The sequence below is a fragment of the Corticium candelabrum genome, chromosome 9 (genome assembly GCF_963422355.1).
Source record: "Corticium candelabrum chromosome 9, ooCorCand1.1, whole genome shotgun sequence".
In the NCBI taxonomy this organism is placed as follows: Eukaryota; Metazoa; Porifera; class Homoscleromorpha; order Homosclerophorida; family Plakinidae; genus Corticium; species Corticium candelabrum.
In genome coordinates this window covers 4,012,503-4,035,489 of record NC_085093.1, presented here as the reverse complement: position 1 = coordinate 4,035,489, position 22,987 = coordinate 4,012,503, and the positions used below count along the sequence as shown (strand labels likewise).

Here is a 22,987-nt window from a genome sequence, read left to right as displayed (position 1 = left end):
GCGCGAAGAGCAAGATTAAACAAGCGCGAAGAGCAAGATTCGAATTCATTCAGCACATCCGGGATCTCGTAACAAAGAATGCACGTGACGTGTCCACAGACCTATCTTTCCACTACAGTATCTTGCCCGTACGAAGGACGGGCCATGGATCCTAGTATTTTAATAATCTTGTTCGTCTCTCTGACACTCATCACACAGTAGGTATAAGATTATTGACGTCATACTTTCTATAGATAAAATTATTATAACATTATCGCGGTTAGCTAGTGTGTCACGTCACGTGAGAGGTGAAACAGTGTAAGGGAATCTAGCGGGACTGTAACGATTTCGGATCGTACGATATACGCAAGTGTGAACGAAATGATGCAATCATCCAACGCCCATACGGAATTTCGCGGCCATTCGGCGTTCAGACGTCGACTGGGAGCAGACTCGAGCGACGGAATGCTGCGAAATCTGCTCAAATCGGCCCAAGAAAAGCTTGGTGCAGGCTACAAACTTGACGTCAAACAACAGCAGTCGATGGGACGCGACATGAGCCAAGAAGAGAGAAAGAAACGGTAGTTTTCATTGCGAATCCGATTTTTGAGGGAAATTCGAATTTTTTTCAAGCGTTGTTTCTGTGTTAGAGGAAAGGAGCTGGACGACGGGTTTTTCGAGGGTTATGCTGACACCATTGACAAGCATGACCGAATTCAAGCTGAGCGACGACAAAGGGTAGGGTGAGTTGTACAGGTGACAACAACTTTGACATGCTCGTGACAAACCGCAACAGATGTCGTTTATTATGCGTTTTTTGTGTGTGAATTGTGTATGAAATTGACATTGAAAGACGTGTGCGGTCGCATCAGACGGACGGATAGCAGGGCCGTGAGTAGAGACGGTCGTGCCGCGCTTTGACTTGTATGGAAAGTCCCGGACGTTGTGGGTACATATATGTGCTAATGAGGTACCTTATCGCATACCATCAGAGGAGAAAGTTCAAGTAGGAAACCGACGATAATGCTGTTTCGGTATTGCTACCACCTTATTTCCAGATGGTGTATATCCACCAGCGTAGGGATGGGGGGGATGCATCCTCTCCCTCAGTGTAGAATTGAAGTTTTCTGTGCTACTGACGTTTGCAAATCTGTTTATGGTCTGGCAAGTGAGGTAGTTTTTGCTTACTCATGATGACATCCATTGTATATCCCCTCTCGTGAACATCTTCCTACTTCACTGATATCTATGGAGATAATCTATCATCTATAATTTAGTAGCCTACTATGGGAGATCATACACTGTAACAGAGTTGCCAACTCACACGCAAGGAGGCCAGGTCACACATAACTATTGCTGGAATTAGATCACGGGATTAGAACACAACAATATGAGTGCGTAGCTATAGATTAGATGTTTTTTTCTTGAGATACAGTTGAGTGAGCTTACTTTTTATTAGTTAACTTAATTAACTATGCATTTAGCACGTACACACCCAGATGAGATCCATTGGGAGAGCAATATGTTTTACTAAACAGTAACACTGTACTTTAAATTTGTTTGATTGATGTTAGTTGTATGTGACCATGCCCACAGTGTGTTTTAGGTTGGACATTTTAATTAAAGTCATTTTTGTGTGTGTTTGATAAGATCCTGTAATTATGTATTATATATAGTTTCTATTAAATTTCTTTTAATTTGTGAATAAGAAGAAGCTGATGAGGAGCTTGACATGTTTTGCTTTTCATTTTTGAATAGGAAAGTATTGCTCACATCTTGAAAGTGCGATATAATTTCTATTAAATTTCTTTTAATTTGTGAATAACAAGAAGCTGATGAGGAGCTTGACATGTTTTGCTTTCATTTTTGAATAGGGAAGTATTGCTCACATCTTGAAAGTGCGACACTACATTTTGCATTAGACAGTAGCATTTTATCAAAATGTATTGTTTAATCAATTAATGCACATTACAATGGTACTGTATATTACTGCATACAAGAAAGCAAAGGATTAGACTACGTTGTTATATTACTGTTCAAGCAACACACACACACACACACACACACACACACACACACACACACACACACACACACACACACACACACACACACTTGAGCTAACAAATTCATTGTATGGTACATTACCATCAGTCTCACTTCACTTTGTTTGACATAGGGCGACAAACTAATTGAAGACGATTCGAGTGGCAATGGAAGTGATCATCAGAGTTTTTCAGGAGATCGCTTCTCTGCTGTTCCTGAAGAGGCAGAAGTATGTGCCAGTTAGCAGTGAAATTAAAAGAGCTAATAGCATTAATAACATCATCGATCTTTCACAGCGAGAGGAGTTATATCGGGTACTACTCAGATGTATGCATCATCAAGTCATTGCAAGTGACAAGTCAACAACAGCCAATCTTCATTCTTACATGCAGAAGGTGCAGTCAAAATACGAGGTGGTGATATTGTATTTGCTTACTTGCTTACTCGTTGTTGTCTTAGGTCTTCAACGTGACTGAACAACAGCACTCTGTTTGGATGGCTGATGAGATACAAATGGCAAAAGTATGATGACAACTGCTTTAATTAATTTATTACACCAATTTATTGTGTTATGGTAAAATGGTTTTCTGGTTACCTGCAGCCTCCTCAGCAATTTCTGCGTGTGTCTGGTGAGCGATGATTTTCTATACTTTGAATTGTGGTTTCAGTTTATTGAATGCTGGATGTCGTTTGCAGTTATAAAGGGGAGAAATCTACCACCCAAAGACTCAAACGGTTTCGATGAAGTGATTTATAGTGTGGTTACTTAAATGTGTTCTGAGCTACATGGTGCTTTGTATATTATGGTGTGTTGCTGTTGCTGTTTTGATCCTTTGTGCATGACATTTGTGTAGACATTCGTGTAGTGTTTGGTTGTCTGCCTGTCTACCTGCACAGTCCGTCAGTGCATGTAAGGCCATACAAACTACATATATAGTTTCGCCTCTGCACCTGCATCACTCTCAAACCTCTCGCATGCCCCTCCCCTAGACACCTGCCATATTGGCATGTGTCCATCTCTTGCATCCACGCGACAGCTGCCAACACCATAGTTCTGATGTGCATTATAGTGTGTAGTCACTTTTAAACATATTAGAGCTGTTAGCTTGTGAAAACTGACTACAATAATGTGTTAATATATTATGAGTAGAAGAATGTGTTAGTATGAAACAGATACCGAGTACACATGTACCGCCAGCACCTAAATTCAGGAAGAGGCTGACGCAAAACTATGTAGTTTGTATGGCCTAATTTAAAGTTAAACTGAACGATTTTAAGAAATCTGTGAGTTACGTAGTTAGTATGCACATTTAATTGTTAAGCACTAATAGAATCATGTCATCTGCCATTGGTGGTTAGACAAAGTTTGATGATAATGTCAGTCTTAGAGTCTCAAAAGCAATGAATTTATGCATGAGATTGAAGCAAATGTCAGCAGCAGAAAGTGCGGAGTATTCGGGTGTCTTTATTACAGTTAAGAAATGGATGGGGTAATACCGCAGGTTAAATATTTTATTATTATATCATTGATACAGTCAGATGTCAGTTAACCGAATGCGGAGTGCCTCGGACGTTCTCTAGGAGTATTTGCTTTAACCCTTATAAACATTTATAAGCATGCACAACAAGGTGATTGTCAAGTTAGTAACATCATATGGTAAACTACTTTCTCATTATTGCCATATAGAGAGAGTGAAGCTGTCAAGTGCGGGTGTTTGTGCAATTGTGTTCAGTATACATGGATTTGGTTTAATTAATAAATGAGTACACATGGGCAGCTTCAGATACCCAGGAACGTACTCCTGTTTGTGTACCAGGAGAGTTAATGTCAGCTATCCTAAATATTCAAAGTCATGAACAGGGTTGGGTCCCAAAGTGTCTAGATAACTTGCATCCAACTGTAGTTGTATTGCTATTCAATGTACAGTACACTTATATTACCCTATTGCTTCTAATGTTTTTCGAGACTGACTTAGAGGCTCAAAAAATAATTTTTTGATTTAATTATTTGTTTAATTATTCTATCAAGCTGATTCAATTCTCTAAACAGTTCAACAACAGTCATCACAATACAACAGCAAAAGTTGTTTACAGTACCACCTTGATTATCCTGACTTCTCTGGAGATAAGTTAGAAGTCCGGATAAGTGAGTGTCCGGATAATCAAAAGTTGATGATTATCAACTAATTTACCTCCACGGTGCAAGACCACACTCTGTTTCCATACTTACTATACATTAATATTAATGTCACTGAAAGAGTCATCAACAGCTGCCTATTTCTTAGATTATTATGTTCTCTGTTATGTATTCGCTCATTTGTATTAGTACGAAGTGAAATATAATATAGTGCCTTTATCCGGAACGCATTATCCGGGAATGCAAAACATTGGGGACACACACTGAATTTGTCCGGATGATCGAAAGTCTGGATAATTAAGGTTGTACTGTACCAGTTGACTTTGCAGAAGCAGTATATCACACACAAAGTTGTGGCATTTTGGTTTGAATGCGGAAGCGATAGTTGAGAAGAGAAGTAGCTGCTTCTTCGCTGAGTTGCCATCTTGAGCTGCAAACGTCTGTCTACTTTTAGTAGTGGCCATTTTTGACAATGTTTTGTGCGCACACGAAGAGGCAAAAGCCCAGACATATGGCAATTTTCAAGGCTCAATAATTTACTATGTTATAAATTGTTGATGGTAAAAAATTTTGAAGATCATATTACTTGAAAAACATTGGAAGTAGTAGGGTAATTTATGACTAAACTATAACTAACAGGTATTAGCAGCGTACGTGCTACTTTGGTCTATAGAAACGGCTCATGATTGTTACACTTGCTTGCTTGCTTGAGCTGTCCATCCTCAAAGATGATGACAGTGTCCTCATGGAAATTGACAAAGGGGGAATAAGTAGATTTCTATGGCGATCTACCGACGTACACCACAAAATCGAGAGTGCTATGTGAGGTCTCCTTTTCTCCAAAACGATCTTCCACATTGACAATGAAACTTTAATTGCTTCTCATTTTATGGATGCTGATCTCCAGTTGTTGAACTACTTGTTCTGCCTCTATCTATGAGATTGTTCCACATAGTTCTTTCATGTGCCAGCTTATACCATTCTTACCTGGTATAATCTTCATATCAGATAAGACTGTATCGTGCCATCTTTTCTTTACACACACACACACACACACACACACACACACACACACACACACACACACACACACACACACACACACACACACACACGTGCACATACGTACACACACCATGCACACATGCACACACACCACGCACACATGCACACACACATATGTTTGTATGTATGTATGTGTGTATGATTATAGTCTCATTAATGTCATGGGCTAACCATTTATAATTCTAATTATTATTAATTGCATAAATCAAGTACCTCCATGAGTTGTTGTGCAAGGCTTGAAATTATATTTTAGATTTGAGTGATCCGTTTTGTGTACTTGGTTTGGTGACACTGCCGCCTGGTTATCTTGACGGGAAGAGAAAAACAAGAAAATTGCAGAAACTAGTGGAGGACAAGAAAAGCTTGCACACCACACATGTTATTAGCGAAACTCTTAATCCGGAATGGAATGAAACCTTTCTAATGTGAGACACACGTTTGTTTGTGTGTGTGTGTGTGTGTGTGTGTGTGTGTGTGTGTGTGTGAGTGTGTGTACGTGTGTGTGTGTGTGTGTGTGTGTGTGTGTGTGTGTGTTTGTGTGTGTTTAGAGTGAGAGACATGTTGTGTTTTGCGTAGAAATATTAACCTTGACAGTATACAGAAGCAAGTTCTGCAGATCGACGTTTGGTAAGATTCGTTGTCAGTCTTTTTGTCTAACTGTTGGTCTGATTGATCATCTGCCAGTCTCAATTTTTGTTGTTATTTACGAACACATTTTACCGTAATTACACAAGATAGTTTGATCTGTTATTTTGGTGTGTTTTATTGAACAATCCGGTAGTTTTGTTTTTTAATTATCTCTTGATGTCTTGTTGGCTTTCTGCCCGTGTCTGTTTGTCATCTCTGTCTGTTCATCTGTTTTGTTTTCTGTTGATCTTTGTATTGTACATTTGTTTACATGCATACATACATATACATAGATACATACATTTTTCTGTTTTATTAAAAGAGTCCATAAGACTCAGTGATAGTACGGATTACATTGAAACTAATATACTACAATTTTTATTCCACTAATCGTAACTGATAAATATATGTTGCCACTATTGCTTGAGGCCGCAGTGTCTGTCTCTTTGTGTAGTAAGTTGTTAGCAGCACACTGATGTAGGTCTTTTCTCTTCGGCTTTTCACTAGGAAAAGTTGCTTGAAAATGTTGGTACTTCTTGATATTCTTACTCCATGCTGACAGAGATATTTTGTGCAATTCATAGAGTACCGTATTCGCCCGTAATAACGCCCTGGGTGTATAGAAAAGAAAGACTTTTTGGGGGGCGTACACTAGGGCATGGGTGTTATTTTGGTCCTAGCCGTATACATGGTCACAAAATGCTGTCGTTTGGCCAGTCATCATCTATATACTTGAAGACAGAAATACCACAAATGCTTGCAATTATCCGTTTGCAAGATCAAAGGTACTGGTATCCGTACAGCATCAACATACACGCAGAAACTAAACACTATACACACGTGGTCGACCTGAAGCCCGTCAAGAGCACCAGAGTCGGTAATTGCAACAAACGCATGAGTCTAGCATTAAGCACTTTCACTCAACACTGACACCAGCTCATCAAACGGACTCAGACGGAGACAAATGTTCTGCGGACCCATTTTGTTTTTTCTGCGCATGCGTATCCTGGGCTTATACTTGGGCATGGGCGTATAGTTGGGTATGGGCGTTTTTTCGGGCTGAAAGTTCTGATCTGTCACACATGGGCGTATATATGGGCATGGACGTTATTTCGGTATAGGCGTTATTATGGGTGAGTACGGTATCCTGCCATTTGCAGCAGTCTGTGAAAACATGGTCAAATGTATCTTTTTGCATACATACATACATACGTACGTGGTGTGTGTGTGTGTGTGTGTGTGTGTGTGTGTGTGTGTGTGTGTGTGTGTGTGTGTGTGTGTGTGTGTGTGTGTGTGTGTGTGTGTGTGTGTGTGTGTGTGTGTGTGTGTGTTCATTTGTGTGCGTGCGTGCAATGTGTATGTGTACAGTACATTTGTATATCTTGGTACGTCACACAGGGATTCAGATGAAAACGTCAAGTCAGTCAAATCAGCAATGAAAGCCGAGGTGAAAAGTGGCATGGGTTTCTTCAGGTATTCCATGTGATGCAGACATCTAAACACCGTGCACGTAAAACACATTCTACCATATTGTATTGGTGTCAGATATATTGGTCAAGTTGGTGAGTCGATGGTCGGTGGAGGGAAACTTGATTTTATGGGCCGCACATTCATTCACTTGCAAGTCAGATATACAGCAAGGCTCTTGTGTTTCTGAAAGAAAACGAATCTGTTTAGGACATACCTGCTGAGGGAGTCGAGAAATGGTTTAAGATCGTCGACAAGAAACAGCGGCCACTCGATGGAAGTCTGCAGCTTAGCCTTCGTTTTGTTGCTCAGCAGTTGGTTCGATTTTCTCCAAGTGATTTGTGACGTTCTGTAGTTGCATCTGTTGTGTTGTGTTGGCACTCCATGTAGGCAGCTCATCGTTCTGCAAGCTTTAGGAATGAGTTTAGTAGACACGTGAAAATGCACCAGCTGTTTTCGAGTTATGAGTGCAGTGAGTTTATTGAGGTTTGAAGTTGATTGATTTAGGCGAGATCTGACTGGCTGGACCCTCAAGCGCTGCATATTGAGGCATGGGACGGACAAGGTGGCAGAGTTGTGGATCAGTTGGGTGGATTGACAAACAGAGTTAGACGTATGCTGACGTGGAGAAAGATTAAGTGATAGAGAAATAAACAGATTGACAGATGGATAGACAAAAGGGCTGGCAGGCAGGCAGGTAGAGAGGGAGGTTGGACAGATAGACAGTCAGATAGATGGGTAGATAGATAAACAGGATTGCAAAAGTACGATTGCAAACTATGTAATGTAGTACAGACAGACAGATAGATGGATGGATGGACGGATAGACAGACAGACAGGAAGGCAGACAGACGGATAGACAGATAGGCAGATGGATCGATGGACATACTAACAAGAAAGCAAACAGACAGACAGACAGACAGACATATACAGATGGATGGATGGATGGACAAACAGACAGTCAGACTGATAGACAGACAGACTGACTGATAGACAAGTGCAAGTGAATGGATAAATGGGCAAACAGATGGACGGACGGACAAACAGACAGTCAGACTGATAGACAGACAGACTGACTGATAGACAGGTAGATGGATAAATGGGCAAACAGACGGACGGACGGATGGACAAACAGATAGACAGACAGACATGCATTCTGTTCACACGTTGTTTTGATTTCTAGCATGGTGGACTCAAGTGGAACATGCAACTGAGCAATGCTGCTAAACACCTACTTCATGTACATGCTAGTCAGCACAGCTTCACTTCCTTAGAAGAAGCTCTCTCGTATGGCTACATAATAGAGTTGCTGGCTGTTGTCTGTTTCTTAATTGTTATTGTGTGTAGAAACTGGATTGTTGTTGCTGCGCATCATGAGAGGCATGACGTTGATTACAAATATATGATCAACGTAGTGGATATACTGCAACAAGAATGGAATGCAGTTTTAGTGAAAGGGACAAGAGAACAGGACGTGCTAGATGCAGCAACAGTATGCAATGAATGAGTGCAGTAGCAGCTAGTTTTATATGAGACAAACAAATAGACAGGCAAATAGACAGACAGACAAACAGATGGCTTGATTTGTAAACAATGTATGTGTAGTACTATTGAATGTTATTTGTTTGAGTGGTTTGTTCATTAGAGAAAGATGTGTAGATGTGGCCAGTTTGGGCCAAAGCACGTGGTTATTTAGTTTATGTTTGTGATTTGGATTGTAATAATTTTGACACACGGACAGATAGAGACAGACAAACAGACAGACAAACAGACAGACACATAAACAGATAGACACAGAAACAGACAAACAGACAGGCAGGCAGACAGATAGACAGACAAACATACAGACAGACACATAGACAGACACACAGACACATAGACAGACAGACACATAGACAGACAGACACATAGACAGACAGAGACAGACAGACAGATACACAGAGACAGACAGATTGACACACAGACACATTTACAGACAGACGCATAGACATAAATACAGACAGACAGACAGACAGACAGCTACATGGACAGACAAACAGACAGACAGATGGATAAACAGACATGTTGTCAGGCATGCAGGCACATTCGATGTCTCAGTAGCAATATACGTATGCATGTTAAGTGTGTTTACGGTATCACGGTGTAAAATCATCGACAAAATGATTTTTGTCTGTGTATTGTAGATTGAGTTGTTTGTCGAGTCGTGTGATCGGTTTCATCAGTGGTGCTTTCGAGCTTTGTCCAAGCTGCGTGTCATTTACCCAGCCACTCACAAGAAAACTCTCGTTCGTCTCTCGTCAGTCTTGGAGTACGTCCTTCAATCATTAATTGTAAAGGCAACCTGCCACATTCGCTCTGCTCTTCCATCTTGTAGGTGTATAAAAAAAGTGTATAACTTTCCTATAGCAAAGGAGCAACTACAATTAGACAACTTGCCTCTGTTTGTGAACAAAGCCATTCGAGTATCAGATTCACCTTTGAATGAGCAATATGTGACATGTAGTGTGTGATAATGTGTTAGCAATCAACTGAAGATTGGTTTGAGAGGCAAGAGGCAATGGTTGAGCCACAAGTGAAGGTATATATTCTTTCATTAACATTTCCATTGTCTGAGATTGTGACAATACAACAGTCGGTACTTCGTGCAACTGTGTGTTTGATTGCATTGCTAGACACCAGATGCCGAGGTGAAGGCTTTTGTTAGTCTGGCATCGGACGTTGTATTGGACCTGTACCAAACGGTCAAGATCTACAGCAACATGTTTCAATCGTAAGGCCATTGTGACAGTTATATCTCATCAGCGACTTGTTGATGTCGTATTACTGTATTAGAGTCGACGTGGACATAGTGGCGCTGGTTTTCGAGCATCTCGACTTGTTGGTAATAATAAATGTTGCTAAGGTCTTTTCACACTACACTACAAAGCACATTGAATGCGCATTAAATGCAATTGGTGTCTTTCACACCTTATGTGCATTGACTGTCAAGCCGAATTTAATGTGGATTCACTCCAACCACATGTGGAGGTGGTTTGAAGTGGATTTAATGCGTATTGGTGGCTACACGCTTACCCACAGCCATAGGCAGCAGTAGATCTACGTTTCCTCTATCCTGTGCTTATGGCATAGATGGACGCACTGTAACCAAAGATAGAGGACTATCTTTACGAAGCGACTGGCAGCCGTGATAACTGCAGGTTCTAATGTACCTTACACATGGGTAGGCGTGTTTATGACGTTTACACGGGACTCCGTTTTTCTAGTGTCAATGGACATTGAATGCATATCCAATTCACATTTGCTGCAAAGTAATTGAATGCAGTTTGAATGCTTTTCAAGTGTGAAAGGCCTGTAGATGGCATGTGCTGTCATATCCGTGTGTGTTTGAGACGTGTGTTTGCTTGTAGTTGTCTCCAAGGATAGAAGAGAGAATGAAGGATTTCCACCGAGCACTCCAGGAACTGGACATCACTTCAGATGAATTCAAGACACTCAGTACGGCGAGCTTCGAACTGTATCTTGCACTGAAAGACATCTACAAATACAAATCAGAATTACCTACAGGGTAATGATTGTCAAATATAATTTTTAATTTAATTTTGTGAAATGTGTTGACTGTTGAAATTTTGGTTATAGAGTTGCATCCAAAGTCGAGTTGTTCACGAAATTGCACATCTGGTTTAAACCTCTGGTTGCTCGTTGGGTGGAGCTGGCGAAAGTGAAAACTGTGAATCGAATAAACAGAGCAATTGAATTGGACAAGGTTGAGCAGATGATGATGATGATGATGATGATGATGATGATGATGATGATGAGTGTGTGTGTGTGTGTGTGTGTGTGTGTGTGTGTGTGTGTGTGTGTGTGTGTGTGTGTGTGTGTGTGTGTACGTGCATGCACGCATGTGCTTCTGTCTGTCTGTCTGTCTGTCTGCGTGCCTGCATGCCCTGTAGACGGGGCGGGCGGGGAGGGGAGGGTGGGGAGGGGTGGGCGGGCGGGTGGGCGTGCGCTTGTGTGTGTGTGTGTGTGTGTGTGTGTGTGTGTGTGTGTGTGTGTGTGTGTGTGTGTGTGTGAGTGTGTGTGTGCGCGTGTGCGTGCATGCATATGATGTATATGATGTTTGAGATAGTGTTATGGAACTGATGCTCTGCAGGTGGAACGTGTGTCTGAGAGAGTCATGTACTCGACGTCAGCCGTTGACACTGTCCAGTGTCTGCTGCAGGTGTGCATGGCAGTGGTGTGTGTGGTGTGGTACTGTTCCAGTTATCTTGTTGATTGTAGTTGTGTGAATTCTGGAAGAGACTTGATTGGCCATTTCCCAGTTTAGCATATACATTTGTTTTTCAGTTGACTGAGGTAAGAACTTGTTGTATAATAGTGAGATATAACTCAACGTTGTATACAATGATGCATGGATGCTAAACCTAATTACACGCTTACGTGTTTGCCGAGTTATGTTTACAGACCAGGATACAGGCAAGCAGGACACACACACACACACACACACACACACACACACACACACACACACACACACACACACACACAGAAAGGCAAACACATTTACACAGATTATAATTTGTAGGTACAAAATACTGATGTAGACAGACACCGCATTTGTGTATGTCCAATCATACATGTAGATGTTTGTTCAATATTGATGACCTTCCAAAATTGTTAATGTTAGCAATAGATACACTGACTTACACACACACACACACACACACACACACACACACACACACACACAGACACACACACACACACACACACACACACACACACACACACACACACACACACACACACGTGTATTTATCTTTACTGTGATGTGATATTAGCGTGAGTGTTAGGACTATTTTGGCAATAATTGAGTCACAAGTGTTGGAGGCTACAAGGTAAATGGCATAGTATATTTATAGATTTATATGTTAACACAGGAGTTAATCTATAGTGTGATTTTTGTGATGCTTATTGACATTAAGCTTAGTACGTATGTTTGGTTCTTAGGTTATCTGTGATGCGGCCATTCACTATGGCAATTGCCTGCAAACGATTTTGGATAAATCGGGTTACTATGACGATGAAGGTCAATTTGACGTGACAGAACAGGTATTACATTCACTTCCATTTTATAGAGACGGACTGTTTGTCATCAGTCGCCATCTCTCGTAGCTGTGCGTTACCTTGAATGACATTCAATATGTTCGCGAATCTCTGCATGGAATGTCCGACTATCTCGGTTGGGATAAAGTCCTTGACGGTCTCACACAAGAGAACAGCCCGGAAGCTGTGGAACACAGTCGTGAGAGTCTCTATCGCTTTGTGAAGGACACCAATGACGTCCTTAGTGGCAGATGTGACGACATCGTCAAAAACATAGGAAAGAAAGTAAGCCGGGGTGTTGTCTTACGGCCATGCACTTTTGTGTCATTTTATATATTTACTCTACTTGAGTATATACTGTTGTACACAGGGAATTTGACAGAAAATGGTGTCAGATTTAGTGGTGTTTTATGGGTCTTCTATGGCATGGATACTTAAAACCACAATGCTTGAAACTCCAAACCATCTCGAATCATGCCTTCTACCCTCCATTTTGCTTGCAGAAGTGCTGCCAACACTTGGGAGCATTCTATGTGCCGGGTTTACAGATGGATAGGGTGACGTAATCGTAAGCTGCAAAGTGCTGGCAGCACTTCTTCCTGCAAAGAAGGCGTGGTTCAAGATGGTTTGGAGTTTTAAGTTTTATGGTTTTAAGTAGCCATGCCCTAGAAACTCCACAAAACACCAATAGATTTGAAAGGTTTTTGGGATTTTCTGTGATAGTTTGTATAAATGTTAAGTTTGTTTACTTTTAATTGTGAAATAGTTTTCTAAATTATTGTTTAATGAGTTTGTAAACAGTTCATAGAACAAGTACAGTACAAACATATAAAGAATCAGACTGGTTTGGTTTATTTTTTATTAGCCCGCGTGCACATGTGCTAGCTAAGAGAAAGTAATTGGTGCTCTTGTTGTTGTTGTTGTTGTCGTCATCATCGTTGTCCACACAATTAAAAATCACCATATCTGAAGATTTAGGCGTCAAGACATTAGAAGACATTAGAAATAAAAATAGGAGCTCTCTAGACTTGCTGATGCCTTCAAAGACTCCAGAGGCAAGAAAAAGCAAAGTTCAGCAGTGGTGTAACTAGGCATGAGGCAATCGAGGCAACTGCCTCAGTTAATTAAGGGCATGCAGTTCAAAAAATTTTCAATTGGGGGTATCCAGTGCTCGAAATAAGGAAAAAAAGTTGGCCGGACATAAAGTCCGACCAAAGTAGCTTTTGACCAGACTTCCGCCAAATTTGATTGGACGTTTACAAAATGTACAATATGACAATATAACATATAATATAATATATAACATATATAACATAATTATATATATATATATATATAATTATATAAGCATATTATATTCATAATGTATCCATACACATACAGAGCTGTTGTCACTGCTCTGTCGACTGCAGGATGCAGCATCATGCACATGTACACTACATGTACCTCTTTGAGCTTAGCAACCAGATTAGTAGGTGCCATTTGGGGCAAGGTTGTTTCAGGTTAACTTGAATTAATTTTAACACCTTGGCACTCTATCACTGTTTGCAGACATGATTGTACTATTATATAACGCAATAAACACAAACACTTAGAAACTGATCAGCATAGTACTCTGTGTTTTCATTAAAATTTTATGTTGGTTTTCTTCTCCTAATGCGAAAGCACTTGCTGACCAAAAGAGGTAATTCCCATCCTTTCACCGTTACTGGTAGGTAACTAGAGAGTGCTTCTTCCGGCAGAACTGATGCTGCAACGTTGTCCACTCTGAATGGACGTAAATTAATTGTTGGGAACTCAAACGCAGCCATCAGAAGAGGAAAGACAAGTTAAGAAGCTAAAATAAATGATTTGTGATAGCCCATGGCACCTATCATCAGTATGTGAAACTATGCCAAGGGGTAAAGCCTGCTGTAATTGCATAGAAAGAGATGAGCAGTGGCCTAGCTGCAGGACTACACTCAACGGATGGCTGGCCAAAGGACTGGGATGGCTGCAGTACCTAGACACATTCAAGACCTGCAACAATTGCCAGAAAAATGAATTCAACCCAACCACATGTTAATTAACACAACACCTAAAATGGTAACACCAGCTGTTTATTATTGTAAAACACCTAAAGACTTAAACGTGCTACCTTCGCCTGTGACCACCTGTGATGCAGCAGACATAAGATACTACATTGTACGTGTACACGCTAAAAGTTACATGCTCGACAGTTTGCTCTAGCTTGTTCTAAGCTCACATTGGCTAGCAAAATCAAGATTCCTTGGCTATAGTTCAGAATGATTGACCGGGACTAGTAGGATGTCCGCGCATAGATTCAGTTGCCCGGACAACTAGCAATATTGATCGGACCATTGTCTGATGTCCGGCCGTTATTTCCAGCTCTGTGTATCCACAAATTTTGTCGACTTTTTCACAACTTAGCTAGCAGGCTTCAAGATCAACAAAGAGAACATTATGTGATTTGATAGTGCAGGTAATCATGGACTCGGCCAGTTGTTTTTATTGTTAGTTTTGCTGCTGGTCACGTGACTACATTTAGTGGCATTCTTCAAATTGATATTAACAAGCTGCTTTGGTAAAAAATTTAAGGTTAGTTATGTCTATGTTTGGAAGGGGTTTGGGCATGCTAGATGTGTGACTGTGATTCTTGATAGGCATGTTATGGCTTTCATTCTCTTGAAAACTGTTAACCCTGTTTTTTGCTTCTGCGAATGTTTTTGGCTCAGCTACTGCTTATAGAGACACGTTCGCGTAGACAACTCAGACCAATTAGAGAAGGCACAGCCAGTGCATTTCATTTTCTCCAACTAATGGCTTAGTGATTATGGGTGTTACTTCATTGGCAGGTTCACTGGAGCATTATGTTTAATTAAAGCATTTAAGCTAGCAAATAGCATGGTAACGTGTTCGCTACTTTGAGAATGCCAAATGAGTCATGCCGTTTGTCATTCTTTAGATTCGGTGTAGCTGTCAGATGCTTAGCCCATGGTATCATTATGGGTGATCGTTCCAGAGCAGGCCACCGTTGTAGATATCTTCACAGACTACAACAATGATGTGCTTGATTCTGGGAGTTCCCTACCAGATCAGTTTCCGAACATTTTGCATGGAGAATTAGTTGACTTGGCCTTTATTATATTGTAGTTTTTATGTATTTTTTTAATTTCTATTGTTTATTGTTTTATTTTTTAAATCAAAGTGTTTAAACTGATAATACGAACTTGTCTGTCTTAAACTTAGTTATTTGTACGTTATGTCTGTGTTATTGATGAAGTTGTTTGTTGTTTATCAGATGGGAGTTGATATTGACGGATACGTACAGCCACTTATTACTGACACTGAGACTGTGGCTGTTGAAGAAGTCAGTAATTGTAATAGAATTTCTCTTGGTTTGTTGTCAATCGTTGTGTGTAGAGCATCACTGGCTTGATGGATTATCTCGCCAGCAATCTGCAAACACTTAGCAATAATCTGTTCAGCGATATTTTCAAATTGTCAGTGTTTTAGTGGTTTGTTTTCATCCGAGTCTGACACGTTGCTGTTCGAGCAGGATTTTGTTAGAGATTTACGAAGTTTGTATTGGGAAGATTAGAGAGATGGTTATCGACAAGGACAATGTAATGTATTGAGTCTGGGGGTTATTTCTTGCTTTTGTTGTTATGTATGTCGTTTGTTGTGTTTAGCTTACTCCGGCTGTTTGTGATCGTGTGGTCAAGGCTCTTGAAGTAATTTTTGGTGCAGACAGACAAATAGCATCCTGACATATGTGTGTCCAGTAATACAAACAGGGTGGTGTGTTGACAGGTGTAATGCATGCAGGCAGGCAGGCAGGCATAATCACACACACACACGAGCGCACACACACACACACACACACACTCACACACACACACACACACACACACACACACACACACACTCACACACACACACACACACACACACACACACACACACACACCTTCAACCATCAACTGCCCATTCTATGGATGATAGAAAATATGTAAAAGTGTAAGAGTTCTTGTCACTTTCTGGTGTGAATAAACGGTCACATCTGTCACACTTGATTTTGGTCTTTGCTTGTTCTTGAGGATTAGGGTGAGTTTGTTCTTAGTTGCAACAATTACTGTGTCTTGCTCCCTTTAGTGACTTAAAACAGTCATTTGCAGGTATTGCACTGCAGAAGCTGTTGGTCTTGAGGGCTGCTTGAGAATTCAGGAATGTCGACATCTGTCATATTGACACACACACACACACACACACACACACACACACACACACACACACACACACACACACACACACACACACACACGTGACACATTAGCAGGGCGGGACATGACAGATGCATGACGAATGATGGCTAGACTGCTGAACAAGTAGGCAGATGAATGAACAAGTACATGTACACAGACGAGCATACGAACAGACAGGCAGACAGACAGCTACCATGTCTAGATACTGTCTTTCTCATGCTTACTGTTATCCTTGGTTTAATTACAGATAATGGTGGCATTTTTTCATAGCAAGGGACGCGGTCTCTCACTTGAAGCAATGGAAACTGTTAAACTTAAAGTATGTCAATTTTTAATCAACTGGACTACTTTTGTATTTCATGTTGACTTGATATGCACAACTGATAGGAACTGAATCATATGCTCAACTTGAGGAGAAAGGAAACATCTGATTTAGTGGCACGATACATGCTCGAACTTGCTGCAGATCAGGATCAAAAGAGGGTTGGTGTGCTGTGCTCTTGTGTATGTGTCTTTCTATATGTCATGCGTATTTATTCTCTATTTGTGTGTGTAGACAGTCGACCGAGGAATTATAACAGTGCAGATGGGTTTTGTTGTGAACGACAAGAAGCTGTGTGTGAACGTCCTGAATGGTCGTAACATGCCGATCATGGATCCTACAGGTGATTTCAGTGTCGTGTTTCTTAAACTTTGAACAAATTTTAAGCCAGCTGTGTATTGAAATTATTTTATCTAAACAAGAGTCATGTTAATATGACTCGGACGTACTCCTACTGTTAGTACATTGTAAAACCACAAATTTTTAATTCAAATCAAACTTAAATTAATTTAAATTAAATTTAAAATTTAAAAATTTTGGTGGTTTGTCCTTAGACATTTTCACTAGCACAAAAATTTTGGTAGTCCAGAAGAAGCCATAACTGAGCATGCTCAGCACGTGCTAAAAGCAGCCAATATCCATGCTTGTAAGTGCAGCTTCCTCAATTAGTATGAACCACAATTGCTGAAAAATGGCATTATTTATGAAAGTTGTAACAGTTAATATAGCGTCAATTAAATAGTTGTAATATGAAGTCAACTGTAATATTAATTTTAATATAATCTATAATGCGACATTCACAAAATTTCAGTAGCATTTTAATGTAGGTAGTTGTGCCTTGCCGCCGAATTTATCAAGATAAAGTGTCACCAAAATTTGGTTTAATTTATAGTATGTAACATAAACAAAATGAGAGTTTTAAAGTCATACCCAAATTCAAGACATGATGATTAATGCTGTTCATTGATTGGTGGTGATAGGAATATAATACACTGACTAGGATTGCATTCAGTTTCTGACCTATAGAAATGGTGTCGATGTGTTGACTGTACCACCGTCTTGCTTTAACAGTGCGTTGTCATGCTCATACACTAATCATCAGCCTCATACCCTTATGTCAGAATTTATGTAATATAGATGTAGAAACTGCATTTTATTTAGGATCCTCCGACCCACTGGTGACTCTGGAACCATTCCCTCATCACCTCTTTTCAAGTAAATCGTGTGTTGTACAGAAGACTGCAGTACAAAAGAAGACAACAATGCCGCTATTTGATGAGACATTCTACATGTATGTGTGTATGTATGTATGTATGCATGTATGTACCGGTATGTATGTACCGGTATGTATGTATATTAGCACGACCCTTAGGTCGATCCTGCATAGTGCTCCTGCCATGCACGTGTGTGTGTGTGTGTGTGTGTGTGTGTGTGTGTGTGTGTGTGTGTGTGTGTGTGTGTGTGTGTGTGCGCGCGCACCTCACTTGACATTTAGTGTTGGGGAGGTGTTATATATGAACAAATAAACAAATAAACAAATAAAAATAAAAATAAGAAATTATATACAATGGCGTCATGTGCAATAATCATAACTCTTGCTTGTCGTTTTCAGTCAGTGTGAACCAAGTACTTTGGATGCCGAAGGTGCTGCGATTCTGTTCACTTGCTATGACTGGGATCGATTTACCAAGGATGATCTGATTGGAGAAGCTGTCTGCCTGTTGAGTGATGCCGAGAGAGTGGACAGTGCGTCAGATGTCAACCATGCCAGACAGATAATGTTGCCACTGTCTCTTCCTTCTGTGCCCAAAGACCGTCAAAGTGTGTATCACATACTGAACAGTAGAAAGTGGGACAAGAATGCTGTGAAGTTTATTGAGATGAGACAAAAGATTTTTAAACTGGCTTCAGTCGAGCAGAACTAGGATTCAGATGTTGAGGTAATTGCTCTATTTTACAGCTTGCTACACACTTCCTTTATAACTTTGGTTTTTGATATTATCAGTTTCATGATTTATGTGGTCCAGTATGATGCCCATGTGTGTGTTTGTGTGTGTGTATATGTGGGTGTTTGTGTGTGTGTGTGTGTGTGTGTGTGTGTGTGTGTGTGTGTGTGTGTGTGTGTGTGTGTGTGTGTGTGTGTGTGTGTGTGTGTGTGTGTGTGTGTGTGTGTACAATTGAATGTGTGACAAAGCATGCATGTGCGCTCCGTCTCTCTCACGTTCGTATTTCTCTTTTCCTTCTCTGAATTCACTCATGAAATTGTCATACTCACCATGCTCACCATGGGCTTGGGTGCTGCAAGCATGCACTCATGCCAGACTTGCTGAAACACGACATGCGCATGTGCCCACACACACACACACACACACACACACACACACACACACACACACACACACACACACACCACACATGCACACACCTTGTGCGCCAAGTGCAGATTTGGACAATCCATGGATTGCCTGTACCATGTAACCATCACCATACACACCATTCATACCTAACCCTAACCCGTAATCCTAATCCTTACCCTAACTCTCAAATTCCTCGTAAAACTACAAATCCACAGTTTGTCCATATCCACGCTTTGTGCATGACATATATGTATATCTAAACTAAGACCACATGTATGAAAGAAAAAAGAAGGAAAGAAAACACTACAATTCTATTACAGTTGTTTACTAGAGTCTTAATCTTATGGTACAACAAAACAAATAAATATCTTTCTACAATCTAATTGTACGTCTTATCTCACAACTGCCTTCCATACTTTGGACGAATTGACCCTTTTTGCAGTCAGTACTAATGCTACATACGAATCGTTTTAATTGCTCTGGGAGTGGACACTTTTTGAACAAACAGTATATATCTGACTTCTTTTAAAACTTAAGCCTCTCTAAACCAACTGCCAAACTTAAAATTTAAATTTTAGTCTCTGCTTTTCATTCCAACTAACTCAAAATGGGAAGAAGCTGTTTCTCAAGGATAGTTTTCCATACCCGTATATGGATAGAGGGGAGGATCCTGGGGATCAGGGGGTCAGAACCCCTCTTCAACAACACGCCCATTGCAGCCGAAATCTTGTTTGTTGTGCTATTAGAGTGAACGTACCTTAATGTTTTGATGGATGGTTAATTCGTTCAATTCTAAACTTGTATGCCCGTAATTATATAATGAATATGCTAGGAAATTAACACTAATACAGATTGAAGTGAGTTTGCTGGTTCCGTAGGTCATATACATTTAGCTGCTATGGGGCGTGGCTAACTGGACCCCTCTTTCAAGAATTCTGTATCCGCGCTTGATACCTCAACATTTCTGAACTCAGCTAGGACCCAATCTTCTCAACTGCATTTCTGCTTAACTAATTAATTATGCATCATCCATTGCTATCAATCAGTCTACCAAAGTTGACATTGATCGACAATAGAGACTTGATTGTACCAGTATAATCTCGACACGAAACGATAAGCTGCTAAAATTCGTCAGTTTTGTGATCACGTGATGGTTATACGGGTAGGAAAACGGCGAAGGAAGGCACGTGCAACAGCGGAAGATTTCTGCTAGCCGCAAGCTTCACTTCAGCCCTGCGGAACAGCCTTTATTAATGGAGCTGACGGTAAATAGTCTGGGAAGTAAAGCAACAGAGGCGATGTTGCAGCAGTTGTGTAGCTCTGCAAGTGCAGTAGGCTAGCCTCGACTTACGTGATGGAGTAACGCACGCGATTAGACGTGGAGTCGCAACTTCGTTTTCGGTCATGTGAATCCTACGTTTAATCGCGCGCGTTACTCCACCACGTAAGTAGACTCGACCAGTCTTTCTCCGGGGATGACGACGGCGGAGAGAGACTGGGTCGAGTCTACCACGTAAGGCGAAGAATGGCCTAGCGTCAAGGCTACAGCTAGGCAAGCACGTCAAACAGCAACAGACAAGGGGACAACACATGCGCGAAGAGGAGAGAAGGAAGGTTTCTAGGCAGACAGCGGAATTTGCATTTGCACAAGAAGTTGCAGAAAACTGGTGTAGCAAGCGGGGCCGCCATTCGACGCGCACACACACGGGCAAACCTAGCCTAGTCTCTAATTAAATAATTAAATCGACCCGAACCTAGCTTGCTTTTCTTGACGTCGTCGGCAACAACCGACACGCTCCGTCCGTACCATGCGAGGTCACAAACGGGCGACCTAAATCTGCTGGAGATTTGATGCGCCGTCTCAGAGAAATTCTTGAGGGAGCGGAGGTCGATCGCCGAGCAACGGATCGAAGAAGAGCGGGACGCGGGCCGAAAATATCACAGTTCCATAGAACGTAACGAAACGCAAATTTGGCCGAGATCGGTAAAGCAACCGAGGAGCCTGTTCGCACACAAAAATACCCGAGGTAGCCTCGAACACCCGGACCGCAAAACGTTAGCGTGTGCGCAGTTTAGCAATTAGCACATCGCGTCGGAGGAGTTTGCAGAAGAGTTGAAGCTTTGGCTACGTTTCCTCCGCATTCATCGTATTTTGTATCGCTCCTCTTCACCGTAGTTAGCAAATTCTAGCCTTTCCATCGGTACTATCACTTTCAGTTTCAGTTGAAACTAGAGCTCAAAAGAGTAAACTCAAAGGGTGTAATCACTAAGATTTAAGTAAATTCAGCTGAGGGTTTAGCACTTTAGTGCTTCTTTATTAAATAACGTAGATAATCATTATTATAGTCTACGCTAAGATAACTAAAATTTTTGAGTCTGTTCCGAATAGGTTTGGGGGAGTGACTTGAATCCGGAGAGGCATAATTAGAGAAAACTCCACGCGCAGTAAAGACCAGATGCAATGTTGTTGCGTAGGAATTAATTTTAAACTCTGTACCGTCTCTTCCAAATACACTAATACAGATAATTAGTGCTTTCTTACAGAGGATATCCAAATCTTGCCTTACCTGTAGTACAAGAACAGTTTGAGTAAATATGCGTGCTGCACATTCATGCATGTCCATGATCGCCAGCAATTAGCCGTCATTTTCCAGAGGTGTATTGAAGGCAGGATCCAAACCGGAAAGCAAATGTGTTTATTTCAGTTTCACTAGACTTTCTACACAATGATGATTTTGTGGTAGAGAAGCACTAGGGAGCCAAGGACAGTGTTTTGGATCACCATTTCGTTGAGCAATTGCACGGGACAAGCTGAAAAACTGTCAGTGACAGTGTTGCGTACACCAGCGTGCAGTAACAACAGCTGTACAGTTTATGTGTTCATCGGAGTCCCAATGTTTGGCTCAATTACAGTCTTTACTGTAGGAGGAGTAGACCATATAGCGGTGCACGACTCGTTGCCTTCTTCGAACTCTATCCGGTTGGCTTATAGCATATACGCACTATCTTCTGTCCGAAGATAAGAATTGCAGACTGAAGCCTGTTTTCACTAGGGTTTGCATGGCTGGTGGAAGCCGGGCAAAGCCCGAGACACGGCCCGTAGAGGTATAGGTGGGCTACGTACTTACAATTACCCACGGAAACTATTCAATTCAGACTTTAGGTCTGATCTACCATAGTACCGTGCAGCACACTCATGCACGAAGTACAAGTACGTACACAACGACTCTACGACTTCTACAGTCACAAAGCGGTAGTAGTACGAGCCTAGTACAGTACAGCAAATACTTCTTTTTGTTTCCTGCCCTGATAAGCCACTTGATATGTCACAGGATGGCGGATCTGTCTGAGAAGGTTCTTCAATGAACAGTGTCTACCATCACGAACAGAAGCGACGATGACAAGTAACTGACGGCCCGAAGATTACCCGTAGCTCATAGCTATACAGAACTGAGACCAGCAGATCTGCACCAATTGCTATTTGGTTTCGTGCTGATAGGCATGTGTAAGGTCTCGAGACAGTACAAACTGACCCCGTATAACTATCCTGTCCCCGTATAAACTATCCTCTTCCTAGCTAATTAATTAACCCTAGTCGCTCATGCGCTAGGATTACGTA

General features: G+C 41.1%; 1 protein-coding gene across 1 annotated transcript; it reads left to right on the top strand.

The window, feature by feature from the left end:
• Window positions 1-287: 287 nt before the first annotated feature.
• LOC134184460 (BAI1-associated protein 3-like) lies at window positions 288-19,024 on the top strand. Its single transcript, XM_062652159.1, has 35 exons — window positions 288-560; window positions 630-717; window positions 2,159-2,254; window positions 2,322-2,420; window positions 2,485-2,547; window positions 2,627-2,654; window positions 2,722-2,760; window positions 5,481-5,652; window positions 5,804-5,854; window positions 7,253-7,327; window positions 7,400-7,478; window positions 7,532-7,639; window positions 7,712-7,807; window positions 8,505-8,608; window positions 8,669-8,813; window positions 9,505-9,629; window positions 9,696-9,783; window positions 9,843-9,899; window positions 9,994-10,091; window positions 10,154-10,202; window positions 10,729-10,886; window positions 10,958-11,084; window positions 11,472-11,540; window positions 11,600-11,674; window positions 12,329-12,430; window positions 12,494-12,709; window positions 15,726-15,794; window positions 15,848-15,927; window positions 15,984-16,050; window positions 16,117-16,158; window positions 16,937-17,008; window positions 17,077-17,172; window positions 17,246-17,354; window positions 18,173-18,302; window positions 18,624-19,024. Exons 1-35 carry the CDS (start codon window positions 361-363, stop codon window positions 18,934-18,936), a joined length of 3,585 nt encoding a protein of 1,194 aa, XP_062508143.1. The 5' UTR covers window positions 288-360; the 3' UTR covers window positions 18,937-19,024.
• The last annotated feature ends 3,963 nt before the right edge of the window (window positions 19,025-22,987 follow it).

Coding starts and splice junctions, on each gene's coding strand:
- LOC134184460 (XM_062652159.1), top strand. CDS start 361: ATGATGCAATCATCCAACGCCCATACGGAATTTCGCGGCCATTCGGCG. Junction 2,255..2,321: donor CTGTTCCTGAAGAGGCAGAA/GTATGTGCCAGT, acceptor GATCTTTCACAG/CGAGAGGAGTTATATCGGGT. Junction 17,173..17,245: donor CAGATCAGGATCAAAAGAGG/GTTGGTGTGCTG, acceptor TTGTGTGTGTAG/ACAGTCGACCGAGGAATTAT.